This window comes from Balaenoptera acutorostrata, chromosome 20 (genome assembly GCF_949987535.1).
Source record: "Balaenoptera acutorostrata chromosome 20, mBalAcu1.1, whole genome shotgun sequence".
Classification (NCBI taxonomy): Eukaryota; Metazoa; Chordata; class Mammalia; order Artiodactyla; family Balaenopteridae; genus Balaenoptera; species Balaenoptera acutorostrata.
The window spans coordinates 29,690,941-29,717,168 of NC_080083.1; the positions used below are offsets into that span (position 1 = coordinate 29,690,941).

Consider the following 26,228-nt stretch of genomic DNA (forward strand, 5'->3'; position numbering starts at 1 on the left):
AACGACCAATTCTAATTGGCTGCCTGGCATTGTCTTTGTCAAGTCCTGGCTCTGCCTATAACTAGCCTAACTGAATAAGACAAAGCACAAAAGTTACAAAATTTAATGTACATGTTAGGCAAGTTTTCTCAGTCTTCATTTGCCTTTTCTTTTAATTCAAACTGGAAAAGAAGAATGAGCTCTCTTCATTTTCAGCTCTTAAGATGCTTCTCCATTTATCATTAGTACAAACACAGAAAGCATTATTTCTATAACTAGGGAAGAAGCTTATGTGGTTAAAAAGCATTTTCACCCTTGATGGTATTTAAGTAAATTCCACAAATTCAAGGAAAGATCTTTTAAAAAGTCTTATCTACTATGTATAAAATAAGTTTTAATTAATAGGATTAACCAGGGAAAAGAGATGGTGAAGATAAGGGGATGGAAGGAGGTAAAGAAGAAACGTATTACCATCAAGGAGGTAGCAGGATAAAGACACAGAGATGAGAAGCAACACATAGTGTGCAGGGGACTATAGCCATCCACACAGTGCTCAATTAAAAAGTGTGAGCCAGAAATCATGAGAAATGAGGATGGGGAAGTAGGAAGAGTTCAGGTATCTGCAGGCCTTTGACCCCAAGCTATCCCTGGGATAGCTTCTGCACTTACTGTTTTTGTTTTCATACTGTAAACATTACCTAAGTATTATTTCCCACACTTCCTTGATGAAAAGAATCAACTGGAGTTATAAAAAAGGTCCATGTTATGAGACCCCTCTGTGTGAAAGTATGATACAATATTGATATATCCCTGAATAACTGATCTTTGGTCTGAACTGCATTATATGTAAAAAACGTATATAATATACAATAATGGTGATTTACGGTTACTTTACTTTTAAATAACAATACTTTTTTAAAAAAAGACCTTTACTATTATCTCTCACACTGAATACTGAGTATACAGGAAAGCAAAATAAATATAAAATATTTATCAAGAATTTTTATGGGAACATGTTATTTCAAATACTGTGTAATGAAAGATATTATAATCTAAATGCATAATGATCCTATGACCCTTCTGAAATATAAACATACAAAACTCCAAAAAGATAATTTGATTTTTAAATATATAAAATTTGAAAACTAATTTGGATTTTATAGGTATGTGATTAAACATAATTAGCAAAGTCAGAGAACACACAATTGCTATATTCACAAGTGATTTTTTTTTTCTCCTTCCATTTGATAGATGTATGGGGAATAAAACACAATAGTAATGCTGGAAAAGGCTAAGCAATATGGAGAAAGTATCTACCATATGGATCCTACATGTCCAGTAAAATGAAAGAGCTGATTTTGTAAGATTTTATAAACACAGTTCTGTATTACCTGGGCCCAAGTCTTACGACAGACTTTGGTTACATATGCATTTAGATCAATTATACTCAGACTATATTTAGAAACTTAGGTACAAGAGCTTGCAATTTAATATGCTAAATATTAGTTTGAGGATAAGTCATTCCCTCAGGTTAAAGTGAAATGGTAACAAACAAACAAACAAAAACAACCTTTTTGCCACATGCAAAACAATAAGGCTAATAAAAGTTAAGGAAGAACAAAATTCTGGAGAGTGCTTATTTCTGGGAGGGAGGACGGGGAATGCAATGGGGTGGGGGGAAAACATATAAGAAGCCTTAATAGTAAAATTTTCTACTTCATAAGTCAAATGGTGAACTCTAAGTGGATTCATAGGCGTTTGTTTCATTATTATTCTTCATAAGTTAGATATACGTTCCGATATCCTTTTGTATGCATAAAATATTATATTATTAAAAAGAAAAGAAATTTTCCAGCCCATCAAAATAAAAAGAAAGCTCATGACATTTGCCTCAACAATGTTCCTAACCAGATAAATTTTATTTTGGTTCTATATTCCAAAACTGGCATTGGAAGTAAGGGCCAAATAGAGGTTCTTAAAATCTAATTTTAAAATAAATAAATAAATAAAATTAAATAAATGTCATTGTTAAATCCAGCTCTAGACCATTTGGGATCTGCAAAAAAATTCCTCATTAGAATCAGCTTAATAAGGTAGATTATAACTGAAATTTAATGACTATTCTACTATTGATTTATGTCCCAAAGCCTGGAAATAATTTGAGGAAAGAAAGGGAAAAATGAAGAAAGCCCTGCTTCATTGGAGCAAAGCATTTAAAGGACACTGACAAGGGAAAAAAGGTTCTTTTAGAATTGGGGTGGTGGACAGTAAATATTAGGTTATTTTGTTTTAATCTAAATATTCTTGGTATTAAACTGCCTTTTATTGAACTTCCTTGAAAAGGGAAAATTCTATAGTGAGGACTATAAGCCAGATGACACCTCTTCTAGTTGGGCAGCAGTCTTCAGAGGCAGTGGACTGATGAGGAAAAAAGAGCACGAGGTGTGGCAACCAGGTAGATTTGAATTCAAATTTGAGCTCCACAACCTGCTAGCTAGATGTTCATAAACAATGAGAGAAAGCGAAGGAAGGGGATAGGGAAGGTGCACGATCTCATCTACAGGGAACACGGAACTAAATTCTAAATTGTCGGAGACAGCTCCTCTATCCATGTACCTTATGGAAACCACAGTTGGTTGACAGCATTACGGAGAAAAAGCCTTCAGAAAACAGAAGCCTCCCACATTCGCCTCTTGGGCCGCACAGTATTAGCCATACAGAGGAAAAAGTTCTCAGTAAGGCAATTTAACACATATTAAAGTACACCCATGTACTGAAGTAGCATTTTCCAGGAACACAAGAGTCAGAGAAGAGAAGAAGAAGAAAGTCTCTGACTGTGGTTTCTGGTGTTTATATATATTTTCGTTTCTAAAACGTACTCACAGCAGTTTTTTTTTTTTTTTTTCATCTTTGCCTCCTAGAATAAGATCTTAGCTGATCATGTGAATTTCTGAACCTGTTTAAAAGTCAGAACCTGCAAACTAAAACAAAGCTATTTCTGTAAAAGTCTGGCATTCAAAGCCAGTGAATTCTGCCCCAGCTGGATTAATGTGTCTGTGAAGACAGTAACTTCAGAGAGGCCTCTTCCACACTGTCTAGATTCTGATTCAGCACTTACTGAGCAACTACACAACACGACAGGCAAGATGCCAAGCACTTTCACACACCTAACTTCAGTCTGAATTCTTTCACATTGACATTTATAAAGATGTTGAAATAATAATGTATTCTTGAACACTTGAATACTTCCATTAAAAGCTGCCAACACTGTCCATTTCAGATTATAATGACCATTACAGTTTTCTAAATAATGTGTTACCATAACCATGTATACAGCTTGAGTCTAACTCATTATTCCTAAATATTAAGGAATGCTCCTACAAGCCTTTGGATTCCTTTCCCATACTTTCATAAAGGATGAAAGTCAATGGAGGTATCACTTTTTTAATACCAGTTATTAACGTAAATTTAGGCAATTGGTTTAATCTCCATGAGACTCATTTTTTTAGCTGTGAGGTGGGGATAAGTACCTATTGCACAAGGTTGTGGTGAAAAATAATGTATATAAAATCATAGCACATTGTAGGTGTTAAATTGAAGTGAGTTGAATCAGAATCCCATATCTGTTGCAGGCAATTTTTACAGTAATAGCAAATTTAATCCTCCCACTCCTCAAATTAAGAACCCTTTATGACTGCCCACTGGTGGGAAAAGTTGAAACTCCTGAACTTCCCAAACCTAGTACAACAAACCAGCTGCAACCTACTTTTTCTAGCCTCATCATCTACCTTCCCTCCTCAGCATATAAATTCTTCATTCTATTCTCAGAAAATGTTCTTCAAACCAGCCACAGTCTTTCAAACTTTAATGCACTTACACATATTAATTCCTATCTAGAATGCCACAACACACCTTGCCACTTCTCTGATGAACTCTCATTTAAACTTCACAACCAAATTCAAACATTATTTCTGCTGTAAGTTTTCTCCATCTCCCTAGATTTACTTAGTTGTCCCCTTCTCTTTGCTCCAAAAGCACTTTTACTTATCTATATTATTGCACTTACTCTGTACTGTCCTTATTTGTTTACATATCTTTTTTTTTTCCATTGGAGTATATTAATTCAGTAACTCCCAAATTAGCAGCATTGATTCTTTCAGTTGACCAGAACTATGTCCTTTTCATGGTTATATCTCTGAGCATAGTGCCAGGTATACAATAGGTCCACAATAAATGAATAAGGCCCAGGAAACACTTTGAGGAAATTAAGGTGGCTCTAACACAAATAATAATGGCAAAGGAGAAAAGTGAGTGACATCTTAAAGTGAACCCTCTTGGCTGCTACTGCTTTAGCTCCCACCAATGGATTGGTTTCTTTACCCCCTGCCATCCAGAGGCCTTTGTCCTAACTAGCCAAAAATCCTTGGTCCCAGTTCCAGTGAAAAAATGCTGCCAATTATACATGCAATCCTTGCACTTAGGAAATAATCTGAGACTTGTGGTTCAGGCAGAGTTGGTAAAACAATCACAGATACTGATGTATGATCACAAACTGAGAAGGAAAGAAACAGGCACAGACAGGTGATATGAAGGAAAGGTGCACAGACAGGAAAACAACCTGGCCTAGACTTGGGATGGGGGAAGCACAAGGAATACCTCTCTCTGTAAGTGGTCTTTGAATTGATATTTGAAAGTAATGGGGGGAGCTGTTCTCAGTCAGAGGGAGCAGCATATAAGATGAGAAAGAACCAGGTCCCTTCCAGGGACTGCAAGAATGCTACTCTGAAAGCATAGGTGGGAATGGAGAGTCAGAGAAGTAGAGGGCAGAAGTCACGTAACACAGAGCCTTGTAGGCAAGTAAGTATTAGTAGGATAGCTGGGAGGGAAATAGGAATGGTGCATAAGAGCAGACAAAGCTATTGTGAGGTCTGATAAAAACTGATGATAGTTTAAGCAATGGTGATGGCAGTGGAGATCAAGAAGACTGATGGGTTCAAGAGCTATTAAGAGAGTAGAACAGTCAACAGTATGTACTAAGGAATTGGATATGGGTGTTAAGGGAGAGGAAGTAGTTAGGATGCTGTTAGGTTTTCTGACTTCGTGCTATTGGAAGGTGTCATTCACAGAGATTGGGAACACTGGAAAGAGGTCTGTTTGGGAAGAAATGGGTAGATGAAGGTGTGATGTGACTATCATGAGTCCTGCCTCAGACATGTTGCATTTGAGATGCCTTTAAGAGATCCAAGTGGAAATGTTGATCAGGCAATTGGATATGTGGGTATGAAGGTCAAAGGAGTGTCCCATCCAAAAAAAGATCTAAGATTTAACACTGAGACTCCAAACTGATATCGGATTGGCTGGTGGGGTGAAAAGGGCCTTGGAGTTCCCATATTTCATATTTCCCTTAACTCAGTACCTAGTATATTTGTTCTCAACCTATAGGCTACCTCTAGCTCTTAGAGCTGGGAGAATCTTCTTTCCTACTTGAACTAGCAAAACGTGTCAAGATGTTCCAAGTTTGAACTCAGAATACGTTTTTCAAAGAGACAGGACCATTTTGGTTACTGAACCAGTATTGTATTTCATATCTTCCAGGAGGAAAAATACTTTTGTGTGTGTATTGGGATAAAGGGGAGGAGCTAACCATGGTTAATTAAAGATAACTCCTGCGTTCCAATAATTCCCTATCTATAAAGTTTGGGAATATACATGAAATATAAGTCATCTATAAACTTGAGATTGCCTAGGTTATTAGTTCTGAAACAATATAATGTTAAAATAAAATTACAGCAAGTGAAAGCACTCATATGCATTTAAAAAATATTAACAGTTGTTCAGTTCAGCAACTTAATAAGGATACCCTATGAGCCTGTGTTACCTAGTCCATGAAAACACCTGCATAAATTTTGTACAGATTAGAAGTTTATTAACAAACCTAACACAGTATTTAAAATACATTAAATTCTATTATTAGTATTCATAAAATTTTTTTAAAGTAAAATTGCATTAATTTGTATTTGCAGAGTAAATATGTACATAACTCTCTAACTTGAGGAAGAACACAAAAGTAAATGTAAGCACTACAAACCTACTTATTCTTCTCTGCCTACACCTTTCTATATTTTGGCTGTTTTCTTCTCTTGGACATGACCAAATACTGTCAAAAAACATTAATAACTCTGTGCTGCTCTCTAGTGGTAAATATAAAATATACTTTATTACATGGTTTTGCTTTCTAATATACTTTCAAACAATGAAATTCTCAGAAAATCAACAAGAGAAAATATACATTATAGGTATAATTTCTTAGTCTGTAATCACTGACAGGAGATGAGTCACTCAGCACCACTGCTATCAATTTATTACTTTAACTACAAATATTTTTCATGGGGTAAGAAAAGCACAAATTGATGTTTGTCTTAAAAGTAAACTCTTTTCACTTTTAGGTACCATGATCTATTGCATTACTTCAAGTACAGTCTAAGAAATACCTTAGCTATACTGAATACACACACACACACACACACACACACACACACACACAGAGACATATCTCAGCTTTAAAACTAAAGTAGTACATCTCAATTCTTACAAGAAAAATTTTGTTTTTTGTTTGTTTGAATTTGTTTAAATTAAGCATTTAAGTATGCTCTTATTTAGTTAATAAATTAAATTCAATAGCCAAAAATTATATCATTATAATACACTATACTTATTGTATAATACTTACCACTTGGTAAGTGTATTTGGAAGAAACCTTATTATCTCAGCAAGATTGAAACAATTTAAATCTATTGTTTTGGAAGTTATTGGTTAAACTGATTTTTTTTTCTAACAAGGAAAAAAATCCAATTGAATAAACAAACTGCTTGCTAAACAGTGTTTGGTGTAGGAATCGGGGTTGGGGGTAAGGGTAGGACTATTTATTCAACCAAAACAACTAGAATAAGGACAACGACAATATAGACAGACTTTATAAGAGGATCCCTTCTCATGTTATATAGCTTGATATTAATAGAATGTTTTATTAAATTCTTTATATCCTACATCTCTCCAAAAAGGGAGGCAATTTTCAACAAAAGACATGTAGAATCACATTAGTAAAACAGAAATAGCAAATAAAATTCAAGAGAAATGAGCATGAAAATATAGTAACCAATTTGTTAACTAAGTGCTTCAAATATGGATCTGAGCTTCCTAGCAACCAGAGCAAAAAGGAAATCATGTTTTACATATTTCTTACAGTGAAGAGGAGAGTAAGGTTTTCTAACTCCTAAAAAAGATATTTTCTAGTCTTAATTCTAAATCTAATTTCTCATATGGGCAACTAGTGACTGACAAAATTAACAAATTCAACAAGAATTACTGCAAATTCAGAAATGAGTGGATTTTATTTGCTCTATTTGTTTTGTTTTGTTTTGCATTTAGGAGAGGCTAAATGAAGTACTTTAACTGATCTAACTTAACCCTAACACGGAGCAGTGGATAGATAACATGTCTTCAAATATAACCTCTCTCAGCCAGACTTAAAATAAAATTTGAACAGCATATAATTAAAAATATATAACATTTACTTACAGCTTGAAATCTGCTTTCATATTTATTTCATATTTATTTCCTATTCATTTGTTAGGTTAAAGCTCCACGAGTGTAAAGGTCTATCTTCTAATTCCTTTGTATCTTCCACTAAGAAATGGTCACAGTGAATATTCAGTTAATATTAAAAATTTACTGAGATTGGTTCAAGATGGTGGAGTAGGAGGACGTGTGCTCACTCTCTCTTGTGAGAGCACTGGAATTACAACTAACTACTTAACAATCATTGACAGGAAGACACTGGAACTCACCAAAAAAGATACCCCACATGCAAAGACAAAGGAGAAGCCACAGTGAGATGATAGGAGGGGTGCAATCACAATAAAATCAAATCCCATAACTGCTGGGTGGGTGACTCACAAACTGGAGAACACTTATACCACAGAAGTCCATGCACTGGAGTGAAGGCTCTGAGCCCCACATCAGGCTTCCCACCCTGGGGGTCTGGCAACGGGAGGAGGAATTCCCAGAGAATCAGACTTTGAAGGCCAGTAGGATTTGATTGCAGGACTTAGGACTGGGGGAAACAGGGACTCTACTCTTGGAGTGCACACACAAAGTCTTGTGTGCACCAGGACCCAGGGGGAAGGAGCAGTGACACCACAGGAGACTGAACCAGACCTACCTGCTAGTGTTGGAGGGTCTCCTGCAGAGGCGGGGGGGGGGGCGGTGGTGGCTCACCACGGGGACAAAGATACTGGCAGCAGAAGTTTTGGGAAGTACTCATTGGCGTGAGCCCTCCCGGAGTCTGCCATTAGCCCCAAAATAGAGCCTGTAGGCTCCAGTGCTCGGTCACCTTAGGGCAAACAACCAACAGGGAGGGGACACAGCCCCACCCATCAGCTGACAAGTGGATTAAAGTTTTACTGAGCTCTGCCCACCAGAGCAACAGCCAGCTCTACCCACCACCAGTCCCTCCCATCAGGAAGCTTGCATAAGCCTCTTAGATAGCCTCATCCACCAGAGGGCAGACAGCAGAAGCAAGAAGAACTACAATGCTCCAGCCTGTGGAACAAAAACCACAATCACAGAAAGATAAACAAAATGAAAAGGCAGAGGATTATGTCCCAGATGAAGGAACAAGATAAAACCCCAGAAAAACAACTAAATGAAGTGGAGATAGGCAACCTTCCAGAAAAAGAATTCAGAATAATGGTAGTGAAGATGATCCAGGACCTCAGAAAAAGCATGGAGGCAAGGATCGAGAAGATGCAAGAAATGTTTAACAAAGACCGAGAAGAATTAAAGAACAAACAAACAGAGATGAACAATACAATAACTGAAATGAAAAATACACTAGAAGGAATCAATAGCAGAATAACTGAGGCAGAAGAATGGATAAGTGACCTGGAAGACAGAATGGTGGAAATCATTACTGTGGAACAGAATATGGAAAAAAGAAAGAAAAGAAATGAAGACAGCCTAAGATACCTCTGGGACAACATTAAACGCACGAACATTGGATTATGGGGGTCCCAGAAGGAAAAGAGAGAGAGAAAGGACCCGAGAAAATATTTGAAGAGATTATAGTTGAAAACTTCCCAAACGTGGGAAAGGAAATAGCCACCCAAGTCCAGGAAGCACAGAGAGTCCCAGGCAGGATAAACCCAAGGAGAAACAGGCCGAGACACATAGTAATCAAATTGACAAAAATTAAAGATGAAAACTTATTAAAAGCAGCAAGGGAAAAACGACAAATAACATATAAGGGAACTCCCATAAGGTTAACAGCTGATTTCTCAGCAGAAACTCTGAAAGCCAGAAGGGAGTGGCATGATATATTTAGTGATGAAAGGGAAGAACCTACAACCAAGAATACTCTACCCAGCAAGGCTCTCATTCAGATTTGATGGAGAAATCAAAAGCTTTACAGACAAGCAAAAGCTAAGAGAATTCAGCACCACCAGACCAGCTTTGCAACAAATGCTAAAGGAATTCCTCTAGGCAGGAAAAAGACTAGCAACGTTAAGCAACCTTGTACACATATAGACTACTATATCAAAACCTCATGGGAACAGCAAACCCAGAAACTACAATAGATACACACAAAAAAAGAAAAAGCAACCCAAACAACACTAAAGATGATCATCAGAAAAGAACAAAAGAGGAAGGAAAGAAAAAAGACCTACAAAAGCAAACCCAAAACAATTAAGAAAATGGCAATAGGAACACACGTATCAACAATTACCTTAAATGTAAATGGATTAAATGAGCCAAAAGACATAGACTGGCTGAATGGATATGAAAACAAGACCCGTATATATGCTGTCTACAAGAGACCCACTTCAGACCTAGGGACACATAGAGATTGAAAGTGAGGGGATGGAAGAAGGTATTCCATGCAAATGGAAATCAAAAGAAAGCTGGAATAGCACTACTCATATCCAAAAAAATAGACTTAAAAATAAACACTGTTATAAGAGACAAAGAAGGACACTGCATAACAATCAAGGGATCAATCCAAGAAGAAGTTACAGCAATTGTAAACATATATGCACCCAACATAGGAGCACTTCAATATATAAGGCAAATACTAACAGCCATAAAGGGAGTAATCGACAGTAACACAATAATAGTGGGGGACATTAACACCCCACTTTCATCAATGGACAGATCATCCAGACAGAAAATCAATAAAGAAACACAGGCCTTAAATGACACGTTAGACCAGATGGACTTAATTGATATTTATAGAGCACTCTACCCAAAAGCAGAAGAATACACATTCTTCTCAAGTGCACATGGAACATTCTCCAAGATTGACTACATCCTCGGCCACAAAGCAAGCCTCTGTAAATTTAAGAAAATTGAAATCATATCAAGAATCTTTTCTGACCACAGTGATATGAGATTAGAAATAAGCTACAAGAACAAAAAACTATAAAAAACACAAACATGTGAAGGCTAAACAATACGCTACTAAACAACCAATGGATCACTGAAGAAATCAAAGAGGAAATCAAAAAATACCTAGAGACAAATGAAAATGAAAGCACAACAATCCAAAACCTATGGGATACAGCAAAAGCAGTTCTAAAAGGAAAGTTTACAGCAATACAGTCTTACCTCAGGAAACAAGAAAAATCTCAAATAAACAACCTAACCTTATACCTAAAGCAACTAGAGAAAGAAAAACAAACAAAACCGAAAGTTAGTAGAAGGAAAGAAATCATAAAGATCAGAGCAGGAATCATAAAGATCAGATCGGCAATAAAGAAATAAACAAGGAAGACAATAGCAAAGATCAATGAAACTAAAAGCTGGTTGTTTGAAAAGATAAACAAAATAAAGAAAAAAAGGGAGAGGACTCAAATTAACAAAATTAGAAATGAAAATGGAGACGTTATAACTGACACCACAGAAATACAAAGGATCATAAGAGACTACTATATGTAACAGTATGCCAATAAAATGGACAACCTGGAAGGAATGGACAAATTCTTAGAAAGGTACAGTTTCCCAAGACTGATCCAGGAAGAATTAGAAAATATGAAGAGACCAATCACAAGCACTGAAATTGAAACTGTAATTAAAAAACTCCCAACAAACAAAAGTCCAGGACCTGATGGCTTCACAAGCAAAGTCTATCAAACATTTAGAGAAGAGCTAACATCTATCCTTCTGAAACTCTTCGAAAAAATGGCAGAGGAAGGAAAACTCCTGAATTCATTCTATGAGGTCACCATCACCCTGATACCAAAACAAGACAAAGATACCATTAAAAGAGAAAATTACAGGCCAATATCACTGATGAACATAGATGCAAAAATCCTCAACAAAATAGTAGCAATTCGAATCCAACAATACATTAAAAGGATCATACACAATGATCAAGTGGGATTTATCCCAGGAATGCAAGGATTTTTCAGTACCCGCAAATCAATCAGTGCCATACACCACACCAACAAAGTAAAGAATAAAAACCATACGATCACCTCAATAGATGGAAAAAACTTTTGACAAAATTCAACACCGATTTATGATAAAAACTTTCCAGAAAGTGGGCATAGAGGGAACCTACCTCAACATAACAAAGGCCATATATGACAAACCCACATCAAGCATCATACTCAATGGTGAAAAGTTGAAAACATCTCCTCTAAGATCAGGAACAAGACAAGGATGCCTACCCTCACCACTTTTATTCAACATAGTTTTGGAAGTCATAGCTACAGCAATCAGAGAAGAAAAAGAAATAAAAGGAATGCAAATTGGAAAATAAGAAGTGAAAATGTCACTGTTTGCAGATGACATGATACTATACATAGAAAATTCTAAAGACATTACCAGAAAACTACTACAGCTCACCAAGGAACTTGGTAAATTTGCAGGCTACAAAATTAATACACAGAAATCTGTTGCATTTCTATACACTAATAATGAAAGATCAGAAAGAGAAATTCAAGAAACAATCCCATTTACCACTGCATCAAAAAGAATAAAATACCTAGGAATAAACCTGCCTAAGGAGACAAAAGACCAGCACTCCAAAAACTATAAGATGCTGATGAAAGAAATCACAGATGACACGAACAGATGGAAAGATATACCATGTTCTTGGATTGGAAGAATCAATATTGTCAAAATGACTATACTTCCCAAGGCAATCTACAGATTCAATGCAATTCTTATCAAATTACCAATGTCATTTTTCACAGAACTAGAACAAAAAAATGTTAAAATTTGTATGGAGACACAAAAGACCCCGAAAAGCCAAAGCAGTCTTGAGAAAGAAAAATGGAGCTGGAGGAATCAGACTCCCTGACTTCAGACTATACTAAAAAGCTATAGTCATCAAAACTGTATGGTACTGGCACAAAAATAGAACTATAGATCAATGGAACAGGATAGAAATCCCAGAAATAAACCCATGCACCTATGGTCAATTAATCTATGACAAAGGAGGCAAGACTATACAGTGGTGGAAAGACAGTCTCTTCAACAAATGGTGTTGGGAAAACTGGACAGCCACAGGTAAAAAAATGAAATTAGATCATTCTTTAACACTATACACAAAAATAAGCTCAAAATGGATTAAAGACCTAAATGTGAGACTGGACACTATAAAACTCCTAGAGGAAAACATAGGCAGAACACTCTGACATAAATCGCAGCAATATTTTTTCCAATCTGTCTCCCTGAGAAATGGAAATAAGAACAAAAATAAACAAATGGCAACTATTAAACTCAAAAGCTTTTGCACAGCAAAGGAAACCATAAACAAAACGAAAAGACAACCCACAGACTGGGAGAAAATACTTGCAAATGATGTGACTGACAAGGGATTAGCCTCCAAAATCTATAAACAGCTCATGTGGCTTAATATCATCAAAACAAACAACCCAAAGAAAAAATGGGCAGAAGACCTAAACAGACATTTTTCCAAGGAAGACATACAAATGGCCAAGAGGCACATGAAAAAATGTTCAACATCACTAATGATTAGAGAAATGCAAATCAAAACTACAGTGAGATATCACTTCACACCAGTCAAAATGGCTATCATCAAAAATCCACATACAATAAATGCTGGAGAGGGTGTGGAGAGAAGGGAACCCTCCTACACTGCTGGTGGGAATATAAACTGGTACAGCCACTATAGAGAACATTATGGAGGTTCCTTAAAAAACTAAAAATAGAGCTAACATATGACCCTGCAATCCCACTCCTGGGCATATATCTGGAGAAAAAAATGGTCAGAAAGTATACATGCACCCCAATGTTCATTGCAGTACTGTTTACAATAGCCAAGACATGGAAGCAACCTAAATGTCCATCGACAGAGGAATGGATAAAGAAGATGTGGTACATATATACAATGGAATATTACTCATCCATAAAAAAGAATGAAATAATGTCATTTGCAGCAACATGGATGGACATAGAGATTGTCATACTGAGTGAAGTAAGTCAGAAAGAGAAAGAGAAATATCTTATGATATTGCTTATTTGCAGAATCTAAAAAGAAATGATACAAATGAACATATTTACAAAACAGAAACAGACTCATAGACTTAGAGAATGAACTTATGGTTACAGGGGAGAAGGGTGGAGGGAAGTTATAGTTAAGGGGTTTGAGATTGACATGTACACACTGCTATATTTAAAGCACAGAGAACTCTGCTCAATGTTATGTGGCAGCCTGGATGGGAGGGGAGTCTGGGGGAGAATGGATACATGTACTTGTAGGGCTAAGTTGCTTTGCTGTGAACCTGAAACTATCACAACATTGTTAATCGGTTATACACCAATATAAAATAAAAAGTTAAAAAAAAAAGTAAAATTTGAGATTATTCTTCCTTAGCTTAATGCATGCTTAAATGTTTCTCTGCCTTATTAGTCAAAATGTTAATTCTTTCTACTTCCTAGATGTATACACCATCACAAAAATAAAAATAAAAATTTACTGATGATATAGGAAAACACACCTCATCACTAGTGGTTTTGTCTTTTAGGTGAAGGGTTATTTTTATTTTCATTTTTACCTTATAACAGTCTCCTCCAGGAATGATTTCCTGAATATATACCAAGGGACCTTCATTCCGGTTAATTCCTCCTAGGATCTTCAGACCAAGGCCTGTCTCCTTGGTAACTGTAATCATCTGAAAGGCAGGATCCCTAAGATAAAGTAAAGTAGCATGCACAGGTTAGCCTAGAGATGGGTACCTACTTTTTCTTTAAACTGTTTGTTAAATCAAATTCTTAGAACTAGACAACTCAGAATACAAAGTACACACTAGCAATGACATTTTAAAAAGTATGATCATACAAAAGCAATCAAATGAATTTTCTTAGCTCTAATTTTAATTTTTCTATAAAACAGCCAAACAGTAGAAGAAATTACTGCAATAATGCTTATTTCTTTGGAGTAGAAGAAAAATACTTTAAAAATATTATTTAAACAACTTTAAAGATTTATTAAAGGTGACTGAAGAGACAGTTTTGTTTTGTTTTTTTTATTCATTTATTTTATTTATGGCTGTGTTGGGTCTTCGTTTCTGTGTGAGGGCTTTCTCTAGTTGTGGCAAGCGGGGGGCCACTCTTCATCGTGGTGCGCGGGCCTCTCACTATCGCGGCCTCTCTTGTTGCAGAGCACAGGCTCCAGATGCGCAGGCTCAGTAGTTGTGGCTCACGGGCCCAGTTGCTCCGCGGCATGTGGGATCTTCCCAGACCAGGGCTCGAACCCGTGTCCCCTGCATTGGCAGGCAGATTCTCAACCACTGCGCCACCAGGGAAGCCTTGAAGAGACTTAGTTTTAACTGATTTTTTTGACTACACTGAAGGATTCCAAAACAAAATACTTCAATGAATTAGGTAAGTGACTTTAAAAGACATGTTTTTGGCCATTTAAAGCAAAATAAATATGACCTTCATTTGAATCTCAAAAAAAAAAAAACAAATGCAGTTTATCTTTTTAATTTAGAAAGAGTATTTTCCTGGTACAGATTACTTGCTCCAGCTGCAATTTCTGCCAGACATAAAAGTGATGCCATTAGAAAAGAAGGAACTGTTAAAAGAATTCTGCAAAAGGTACTCTCCCCCCCTTCACCTCAGTTATGTTTCTAAACAGTGGTCAGAGCAGATACTTTTACTGGTCCAAGAGAACTTGAATAAAGCATGAAATGAAGCTTAGGGCTGTCTGCTTACTTATGGTACAGTGGGTGTTGTACTAAGCAATATACATACATTAGTCCGTTCAACTAATATTTATAAAATCCCTAAGATTATTACCCTCATTTTTCTAAAAGAACCCAAATCTGGGCAGGTTAACTTGGTGGCCCAAGGTTACGAAACTGGAGAACAGCAATGTGAGGGCAGTCTGTCTTACTCCAGAGGCAAAGTATGGTCTAAGGTCTACTTCACTGGTGCACTAAAGCCATTTTTGAATATAGGACTTCCAGCTGTCTTCAAACGTGCCAAAACAGAGAAACTGCTGTTTAAAAAGAGTTACTCCATACCTTACATATGATTATAGCTTTAAAAAAATTTTCTTAACTTCTGCCATAGAAGTTCTGACTATATCTTTAAGAAGACTTGTATTCAAAAATTAAATCATAAAAAAGTAGAATGAAAGAAATTAAAATTTTAAAAAAATTACAAAACTCCCTGCTTTTGAATATTTTGCCCTTTATATAGCACATCCTTTAGGGTTGCATTATATTGAATTCAGCTCTAGGGTTGGAGGGCCTATCTAGGGTTACTAGGGTAATAGTCAATTAGCTAGGAAAAAAAGGCAGAAAATGTTCTATTGTCAGATTCCAGAACCTCAGTCCATTCTTGACAGGAGATTTAGACTGCAAGGACGTAAAGGGGTGAAGCCTAGAAAAGGGCAAGATGAAGAAGAAAGGGGACAAAGGTCCTCATTAAGCACCTCCAATAACCTCTTAAACCCTCTAAATGTCAATTTCCTTCAATGGGGACACACACGATCTCCAGCATATTTATTATTTCAGTAAAGGATTCCTCCTTTTCTAATCCCAACACAGAGTATCTATTATTAACACAGCAGTGTATTTACTTGCTAGGACCTTACTTTAAAATTCCCTCATTGTTAAGAATTTATATTACTTCTTTTTATTTTTTTGGCTATTAAAAATAGTTCTGCTGCTCAACTTTAATCATAGTAAGAGAATTACAGGTTAAAACCAGGCAGAGACACTGCTTTTCACCTATCAGATCAACGTAAATTCAGAACTTTGACAATATAAGACAAGGCTTTAGGAAAGAGGTACTCTTTTACATTGTTGGTGGTAATGCAAAATGGCATAACCCCTAAAGAGGGGATTTGATAGTCTCTAACTTTACCTTCTGATCCAACAATCCCCTTTCTAGGAACCTTTCCCAAAGATACTCTGGCAAGAAATACAAATGACTTGTATACTAGGTTCATCATTTGGCATAATTTGTGATCACCAAAAATAGCAAACAATTCAAATGTCCATCAATAAGGTATTGGATGAATAAACTATGGTATATTAAGAACAGAATACTATACAGTTACAACAAGGTACAAGGAAGATCTTTATAAATTGATATGAAGTGATCACCAGGATATAATTTTAAGTTTAAAAAAAGTCTGGTCAAAACACTATATATAATATGCTACCTTTTTGTTAAGAATGCACTGGCAAGTGGAGCCTGGGAGCTGGATCCTGGGTGTTTTGGGACATTTTGCCTTGGTCATATGCTACTTCCTCATGAACCTGATTTTGCCCTAAGTAGATGGATAAAACTCTGTGCTGTCACACAGAGTAAAACTGTTCAACATCAATGCATGGAGCTCTGTAGACAGAGCTCTTCACCTACCACACAGCTGGGCCTGGCTTATATCCCTATGAGACTGGAGCTTTCCAGTGCTCCCAGGAGGAGGCATCAGAGAAAGATACCCTGAGTTTAACTAACCTGACACCCTTCTGCAGGGAAGATCTTCAAACCCAAGTCAAAGTGCTGGTGTGCACTTGTTTACTATGTAAGCAAGAGTAGAAGAATGTCTATACAGTGGAACTATATACAGAATAAATAATAGCTTTGAGAAAAAATATAATTATATACACACATATATATATAACATGCATATATATTTACATGGATATGTATTTGCTTATGCAAAAAGAAACACTGAAAAAGAACTAAGAATAAAGATGGCTATTTATAGGAGGAATGAGGGCACAGAGTGAAAGACAAGACTGAAAGCAGGACTTCTCCAAATATACCTTGTTATATGTGTGTTACATGTTTGCAAAATGGCCACCAATTCTTCCCATCTCTGTCTGCATGCCCCCAGGAATGTGACTTTACCGCTCCTTCCATTAAAAAGTAAAGTCTGTAACTCTAGACCTTGAATTTGGACTTAGTTATCTAAATTGCTTTAGCCAATGGTGCATAAGTAAATGTGAGGAAAACAGACATTTGAAAAACACTTGTGCTTGTTGCTGGGAACCATTCTGCCACCACGTGAAAAAGCCTGAGCTAGCTGCCTGGAAGATGAGAGGCCAGGTTGAAAGAGACTTCAGCTATCCAGCCTTCCTAGATGAGGCCCCAGACATGGCAATGAGGACACCCTACGTGATCTGGTGCAGCCCAGAAGAACTGCTCACAGAATCATGAGGAAGAATAAATGCTTGTTTGTTTTAAGGTACTTTGAGCTGGTTTGTTAGTCAGCAAATGTTAATCTTAACATTATGTTATTTTTATACTGGAATTATAAAATATTTTAGGTATTCAAAAAATCAGATCAAATTTTTAAAAAGCAGTCTATATAAATAATTCTAAAAGAGAATGCATAATTTGTCCTTTACTCTGATTTACATAGAAAGCTCTGATCAACCTTTTCATTACCACTATCTTAGACCACAGGTAGGTAGCTGTATAAAACTTTCCACCAAATGTTCATTAATATTCTACATATTTTAAACTATGATAGTTCAAACATATTAAATTTAATTTAGCAATTACTTTTCAAGTAGCCCGGATGATACTACGGCAGATGTATTTTTATTCATGGTTTCACTACCACTGTAGCCTTGGATTTAACAGCTGTATAAATGAAGATCTTGACGAAGAGTCTATAAATTCTTCTTTTCCTAAGATTGGAGAAGTAGAAAATAAACTGTCATATCTTAGAACAGTCAAATTTGATTTTAACTGTGCATAAAAACATTACATATACTTGGCATGTAAACAATATGTGCCTGTGTATAGATGATAGATGTATTTTATATATGTTGGGCTATGGCATTTTAGTCATTGCTGATAATATCTGAGAAATGTAAAGGCAGTTCTGTAGATAGAAAGCTAGATAGAGCTATAGGACTATATCTATATCATTATCAATATCTATAGCTATATAAAAATCTGTATTTTCTAGCAGAAGTGAAGAATACAGTTAAGCTTTAGGTAACTATTATAGCTTCCACCGTTACTAAGCTTAAAAACCACATAATAATAAAAGACTGAGGAAAATGTCTCTTGTGAGCACAAGGCTAGGAATTTTACAGTCAGAATGTCTGCAAAATAATTATACAATACACTTTGAAGAAAACACAAATTCCTACTGTCTCACCAACTATCTTGAGGGACTTCCTGCAGATCCTATATTACTCTGACTCATATTACTCCATGAGCTTCTTAAATACTTTCCTATAAAAAGAAAAAAATATTATTTTAATGTCTCATATAGCTCCACTGTGAAAATTATAGAGAATAGTGCAGTTTCATTTAATTTAAAAACTGTATTTGAACAGATTTACCACTTCTGTATAAGAAACATAAATAAAGTATAGAAACCTGAAGTTGAAAAACACCTTAGGATCATTTAGCACAGCCCTCTTATTAAAGAAATGAGTAGCTAGATTCAGAGAGATTGTGTACTTTCCCTACACAAATGAGAAATAGTCAATGGTTGTTTTCCCAACTAGAACTCAGGCTTCAGAGCCCACAGCATGGAACTTGACATCAGACAGACCTGGATTCCAATTTGAACTTCTAGGCTTCTCCAAGCATCAGTTTCTTCAAAGGTACAGTAGGTAGTAGTGATGGTTTTACAAATGGATACACATGTCAAAACTTACCAAACTGTCTCATTATAAATATGTGCTGTTTGTTATAAATCAATTATACTCTAGTAAAGTTAAATTTTTTTAAAAATCCAATTTTCAGTAAAAAATGGCAGCTTGACCTTGGCATGTATCTTCTTTTCCTCCAAGAGCCTACTCATATAAAAGTAAAGGGTTACAAACAGTATAAACTCATAATGTTAGAGAAAAAATGAAAGAAGAGCCATGAGATGAAAAGTTTCAATAAATTTCTGGAAGACAAAAAATAGATGGTAGGGTGATAATTGATAAAGGAGGCCTGAAGAAGCTGAAAGCTAGGGAAAGGCTTTGTAAACACTTTTAAGTTTGAGCACACATATAGAAAATGGTAATACTTGTACGGTGTACTGGGGTAAACAGAGGTGGCATGTTATACCTCTAAGAAGCTGAGGGGCAATCACTAACTCAGCACACCATAACTGATTCATGGCAAAATTCTGGCCTATAAAACAGCTAGAGATGTTGAGGAACATATCTTGTAGAATCCCAGAGAGGTTGGGGACTCAGGAACCCAAAGTACTAGGGACAGTGAAACTGAGGTGGAGAACTAAAATCAAGGGGATTATCCCATCTCTTCTCCAACTACTTATGCGAGAGAAAGCCTAGATTCTTCTGTCAATAAATTAAATGGACTCTGAAGAAAGAGCCAACAAACTTCTGGGATACTAACACAGAATTGTATCACTGGTCTGGGTGTTAAAAACCTGCTTCAATGTCTGGGCAAAATGGCGGAAGAGTAAGACGCGGAGATCACCTTCCTTCCCACAAATACATTAGAAATACATCTACACGTGGAACTGCTCCTACAGAACACCCACTGAACGCTGGCAGAAGACGTCAGACCTCCCAAAAGGCAAGAAACTAACCACGTACCTGGGTAGGGCAAAAGAAAAAAGAAATAACAGAGACAAAAGAATAGGGACGGGACCTGCACCAGTGGGAGGGAGCTGTGAAGGAGGAAAGGTTTCCACACACTAGGAAGCCCCTTCTCAGGCGGAGACTCCGGGTGGCAGAGGGGGTAAGCTTCGGAGCCACGGAGGAGAACGCAGCCACAGGGGTGCGGAGGGCAAAGCGGAGAGATTCCCGCAGAGGATCGGTGCTGACCGGCACTCACCAGCCCGAGAGGCTTGTCTGCTCAGCCTCCGGGGTAGGCGGGGCTGGGAGCTGAGGCTTGGGCTTCGCAGATCGGATCCCAGGGAGAGGACTGGGGTTGGCAGCGTGAACACAGCCTGAAGGGGGCTAGTGCGCCACAGCTAGCCGGGAGGGAGTCCGGAAAAAGGTCTAGAGCTGCCGAACAGGCAAGAGACTTTTTCTTGCCTTTTTGTTTCGTGGCACGCAAGGAGAGGGGATTCAGAGTGCCACCTAAATGAGCTCCAGAGACAGGCGCGAGCCGTGGCTATCAGTGCGGACCCCAGAGACGGGCATGAGATGCTAAGGCTGCTGCTGCCGCCACCAAGAAGCCTGTGGGCGACCACAGGTCACTATCCACACCACCCCTCCCGGGAGCCTGTGCAGCCCGCCACTGCCAGGGTCCCGTGATCCAGGGACAACTTCCCCAGGAGAACGCACAGCGCGCCTCAGGCTGCTGCAACGTCACGCTGGCCTCTGCCGCTGCAGGCTTGCCCCGCATCCGTACCCCTCCCTCCCCGCCGCCTGAGTGAGCCAGAGCCCCCGTAGCAGGTGCTCCTTTAACCCCGTACTGTGTGAGCAAAGAACAGATGTCCTCAGGCGACCTACACACAGAGGCGTGTCCAAATCCAAAGCTGAACCCCGGGAGCTGTACGAACAAAGAAGAGAAAGGGAAATTTCTCCCAGCAGCCTCAGAAGCAGCGGATTAAAGCTCCACAAACAACTTGATGTACCTGCATCTGTTGAATACCTGAATAGACAACGGATCATCCCAAATTGAGGAGGTGGACTTTGGGAGCAGGATATATTATTTTTTCCCCTTTTCCTCTTTTTGTGAGTGTGTATGTGTATGCTTCTGGGTGAGATTTTGTCTGTATACCTTTGCTTCTACCATTTGTCCTAGGGTTCAGTCTGTCTGTTTTATTTTGTTTTTTTCCTTACTTAAAAATTTTTTTTTCTTAATAATTTTTTTCTTATTTTTTATTTTAAAAAATTAAAAAATATTTTTTCTTAATAAATTTTTTCTTAATAATTCTTTTATTTTTTATTTTAATAGCTTTATTTTATTTTATCTTACTATTTTATTATATTTTATTTTATTTTATTTTATCCTCTTTCTTTCTTTCTTTCTTTCTATTTTTTTCTCCCTTTTATTCTGAGCCGTGTGGATGAAAGGCTCTTGGTGCTCCAGCCAGGCATCAGGGCTGTGCCTCTGAGGTGGGAGGCCCAACCTCAGGACACTGGTACACAAGAGACTGCCCAGTGCCACGTAATACCAAATGGCGAAAATCTCTGAGAGATCTCAACCTCAACATCAAGACCCAGCTTCACTCAACGACCAGCAAGCTACAGTGCTGGACACCCTATACCAAACAACTAGCAAGACAGGAACACAGCCCCATCCATTAGCAGAGAGGCTGCCTAAATTCATAATAAGGCCACAGACACCCCAAAACACACCACCAGACGTGGACGTGCCCACCAGAAAGACAAGATCCAGCCTCATCCACCAGAACACAGGCACTAGTCCCCTCCACCAAGAAGCGTACATAACCCACTGAACCAACCTTAGCCACTGGGGACAGATACCAAAAACAACAGGAAAAACGAACCTGCAGCCTGTGAAAAGGAGACCTCAAACACAGTAAGATAAGCAAAATGAGAAGACAGAAAAACACACAGCAGATGAAGGAGCAAGGTAAAAACACACCAGACGTAACAAATGAAGAGGATATAGGCAGGCTACCTGAAAAAGAATTCAGAATAATGATAGTAAAGATGGTCCAAAATCTTGGAAATAGAATAGACAAAATGCAAGAAACATTTAACAAGGACCTAGAAGAACTAAAGAGGAACCAAGCAACGATGAAAAACACAATAAATGAAATTAAAAATACTCTAGAAGGGATCAATAGCAGAATAACTGAGGCAGAAGAACGGATAAGTGACCTGGAAGATAAAATAGTGGAAATAACTACTGCAGAGCAGAATAAAGAAAAAAGAATGAAAAGAACTGAGGACAGTCTCAGAGACCTCTGGGACAACATTAAACGCACCAACATTCGAATTATAGGGGTCTCAGAAGAAGAAGAGAAAAAGAAAGGGACTGAGAAAATATTTGAAGAGATTATAGTTGAAAAATTCCTCAATATGGGAAAGGAAATAGTTAATCAAGTCCTGGAAGCACAGAGAGTCCCATACAGGATAAATACAAGGAGAAACATGCCAAGACACATATTAATCAAACTATCAAAAATTAAATATAAAGAAAACATATTAAAAGCAGCAAGGGAAAGGCAACAAATAACACACGAGGGAATCCCCATAAGGTTAACAGCTGATCTTTCAGCAGAAACCCTGCAAGCCAGAAGGGAGTGGCAGAACATACTTAAAGTGATGAAAGAGAAAAATCTACAACCAAGATTACTCTACTCAGCAAGGATATCATTCAGATTTAATGGAGAAATTAAAACCTTTACAGACAAGCAAAAGCTAAGAGAATTCAGCACCACCAAACCAGCTTTACAATAAATGCTAAAGGACCTTCTCTAGGCAAGAAACACAAGAGAAGGAAAACACCTACAATAACAAACCCAAAACATTTAAGAAAATGGGAATAGGAACATACATATCGATAATTACCTTAAATGTAAATGGATTAAATGCTCCCACCAAAAGACACAGACTGGATGAATGGATACAAAAACAAGACCCATATATATGCTGTCTACAAGAGACCCACTTCAGACCTAGGGAGACATACAGACTGAAAGTGAGGGGATGGAAAAAGATATTCCATGCAAATGGAAATCAAAAGAAAGCTGGAGTAGCAATTCTCATATCAGACAAAATAGACTTTAAAATAAAGACTATTAAAAGAGACAAAGAAGGACACTATATAACGATCAAGGGATCGATCCAAGAGGAAGGTATAACAATTGTAAATATTTATGCACCCAACATAGGAGCACCTCAATACATAAGGCAAATACTAACAGCCATAAAAGGGGAAATCGACAGTAACACAATCATAGTAGGGGACTTTAACACCCCACTTTCACCAATGGACAGATCATCTAAAATGAAAATAAATAAGGAAACACAAGCTTTAAATGATACATTAAACAAGATGGACTTAATTGATATTTATAGGACATTCCACCCAAAAACAACAGAATACACATTTTTCTCAAGTGCTCATGGAACATTCTCTAGGATAGATCATATCTTGGGTCACAAATCAAGCCTTGGTAAATTTAAGAAAATTGAAATAGCATCAAGTATCTTTTCCGACCACAACGCTATGAGACTAGATATCAATTACAGGAAAAGATCTGTAAAAAATACAAACACATGGAGGCTACACAATACACTACTTAATAACGAAGTGATCACTGAAGAAATCAAAGGAGAAATCAAAAAATACCGAGAAACAAATGACAACGGAGACACGACGCTACACAATACACTACTTAATAACGAAGTGATCACTGAAGAAATCAAAGGAGAAATCAAAAAATACCGAGAAACAAATGACAACGGAGACACGACGCCCCAAAACCTATGGGATGCAGCAAAAGCAGTTCTAAGAGGGAAGTTTATAGCAATACAAGCCTACATCAAGAAACAGGAAACATCTCGAAGAAACAACCTAACCTTGCACCTAAAGCAATTAGAGAAAGAAGAACAAAAAACCCCCAAAGCTAGCAGAAGGAAAGAAATCATAAAGATCAGATCAGAAATAAATGAAAAAGAAATGAAGGAAACAATAGCAAAAATCAATGAAACTAAAAGCTGGTTCTTTGAGAAGATAAACAAAATTGATAAACCATTAGCCAGACTCATCAAGAAAAAAAGGGAGAAGACTCAAATCAATAGAATTAGAAATGAAAAAGGAAAAGTAACCACTGACACTGCAGAAATACAAACGATCATGAGAGATTACTACAAGCAACTCTATGCCAATAAAATGGACAACCTGGAAGAAATGGACAGATTCTTAGAAATGCACAACCTGCCGAGACTGAACCTGGAAGAAATAGAAAATATGAACAGACCATTCACAAGCACTGAAATTGAAACTGTGATTAAAAATCTTCCAACAAACAAAAGCCCAGGACCAGATGGCTTCACAGGCGAATTCTATCAAACATTTAGAGAAGAGCTTACACCTATCCTTCTCAAACTCTTCCAAAATATTGCAGAGGGAGGATCACTCCCCAACTCATTCTATGAGGCCACCATCACCCTGATACCAAAACCAGACAAAGATGTCACAATGAAAGAAAACTACAGGCCAATATCACTGATGAATATAGATGTAAAAATCCTCAACAAAATACTAGCAAACAGAATCCAACAGCACATTAAAAGGATCATACACCATGATCAAGTGGGGTTTATCCTAGGAATGCAAGGATTCTTCAATATATGCAAATCAATCAACGTGATACATCATATTAACAAATTGAAGGAGAAAACCCATATGATCATCTCAATAGATGCAGAGAAAGCTTTCGACAAAATTCAACACCCATTTATGATAAAAGCCCTGCAGAAAGTAGGCATAGAGGGAACTTTCCTCAACATAATAAAGGCCATATATGAAAAACCCACAGCCAACATTGTCCTCAATGGTGCAAAACTGAAACCATTTCCACTAAGATCAGGAACAAGACAAGGTTGCCCACTCTCACCACTATTATTCAACATAGTTTTGGAAGTGTTATCCACAGCAATCAGAGAAGAAAAAGAACCAAAAGGAATCCAAATCAGAAAACAAGAAGTAAAGCTGTCATTGTTTGCAGATGACATGATGCTATACATAGAGAATCCTGAAGATGCTACCAGAAAACTACTAGAGCTAATCAATGAATTTGGTAAAGTAGCAGGATACAAAATTAATGCACAGAAATCTCTTGCATTCCTATATACTAATGATGAAAAATCTGAAAGTGAAATTTAGAAAACACTCCCGTTTACCATTGCAACAAAAAGAATAAAATATCTAGGAATAAACCTACCTAAGGAGACAAAAGACCTGTATGCAGAAAATTATAGGACACTGATGAAAGAAATTAAAGATGATAAAAATAGATGGAGAGATATACAATGTTCTTGGATTGGAAGAATCAACATTGTGAAAATGACTCTACTACCCAAAGCAATCTACAGATTCAATGCAATCCCTATCAAACTACCACTGGCATTTTTCACAGAACTAGAACAAACAATTTCACAACTTGTATGGAAACACAAAAGACCCCGAATAGCCAAAGCAATCTTGAGAACAAAAAATGGAGCTGGAGGAATCAGGCTCCCTGACTTCAGACTATATTACAAAGCTACAGTAATCAAGACAGTTTGGTACTGGCACAAAAACAGAAATATAGATCAATAGAACAGGATAGAAAGCCCAGAGATAAACCCACGCACCTATACTCACCTTATATTTGATAAAGGAGGCAAGCATATACAGTGGAGAAAAGACAGCCTCTTCAGTAAGTGGTGCTGGGAAAATTGGACAGGTACATGTAAAAGTATGAAATTAGAACACTCCCTGACACCATACTCAAAAATAAACTCAAAATGGATTAAAGACCTAAGTGTAAGGCCAGACACTATCAAACTCTTAGAGGAAAACATAGGCAGAACACTCTGTGACATAAATCACAGCAAGATCCTTTTTGACCCAGCTCCTAGAGAAATGGAAATAAAAACACAAATAAAAAAATGGGACCTAATGAAACTTAAAAGCTTTTGCACAGCAAAGGAAACCATAAACAAGACCAAAAGACAACCCTCAGAATGGGAGAAAATATTTGCAAATGAAGCAACTGACAAAGGATTAATCTCCAAGATTTACAAGCAGCTCATGCAGCTCAATAACAAAAAAACAAAAAAAACTCAATCCAAAAATGGGCAGAAGAC

General features: G+C 37.2%; 1 protein-coding gene across 4 annotated transcripts in view; it reads right to left on the bottom strand.

Moving 5' to 3' along the window:
* The window catches only part of STXBP4 (syntaxin binding protein 4), a 192,663-nt gene that overhangs the window by 155,462 nt on the left and 10,973 nt on the right, over positions 1 to 26,228 (bottom strand). For 2 of the 4 annotated variants that reach the window (XM_057535727.1, XM_007177289.3), the window contains exons 2-4: positions 18,638 to 18,714; positions 18,031 to 18,158; positions 14,061 to 14,193 (exon numbers count right to left, since the gene is read on the bottom strand). In XM_057535727.1, coding sequence (XP_057391710.1) covers positions 14,061 to 14,193; positions 18,031 to 18,077 — 180 coding nt within the window. In that variant the 5' untranslated portion in view covers positions 18,078 to 18,158; positions 18,638 to 18,714. The remainder of the gene's footprint in view (positions 1 to 14,060; positions 14,194 to 18,030; positions 18,159 to 18,637; positions 18,715 to 26,228) is intronic. The other 2 variants (XM_057535726.1, XM_007177290.3) reach the window with 2 other exon arrangements.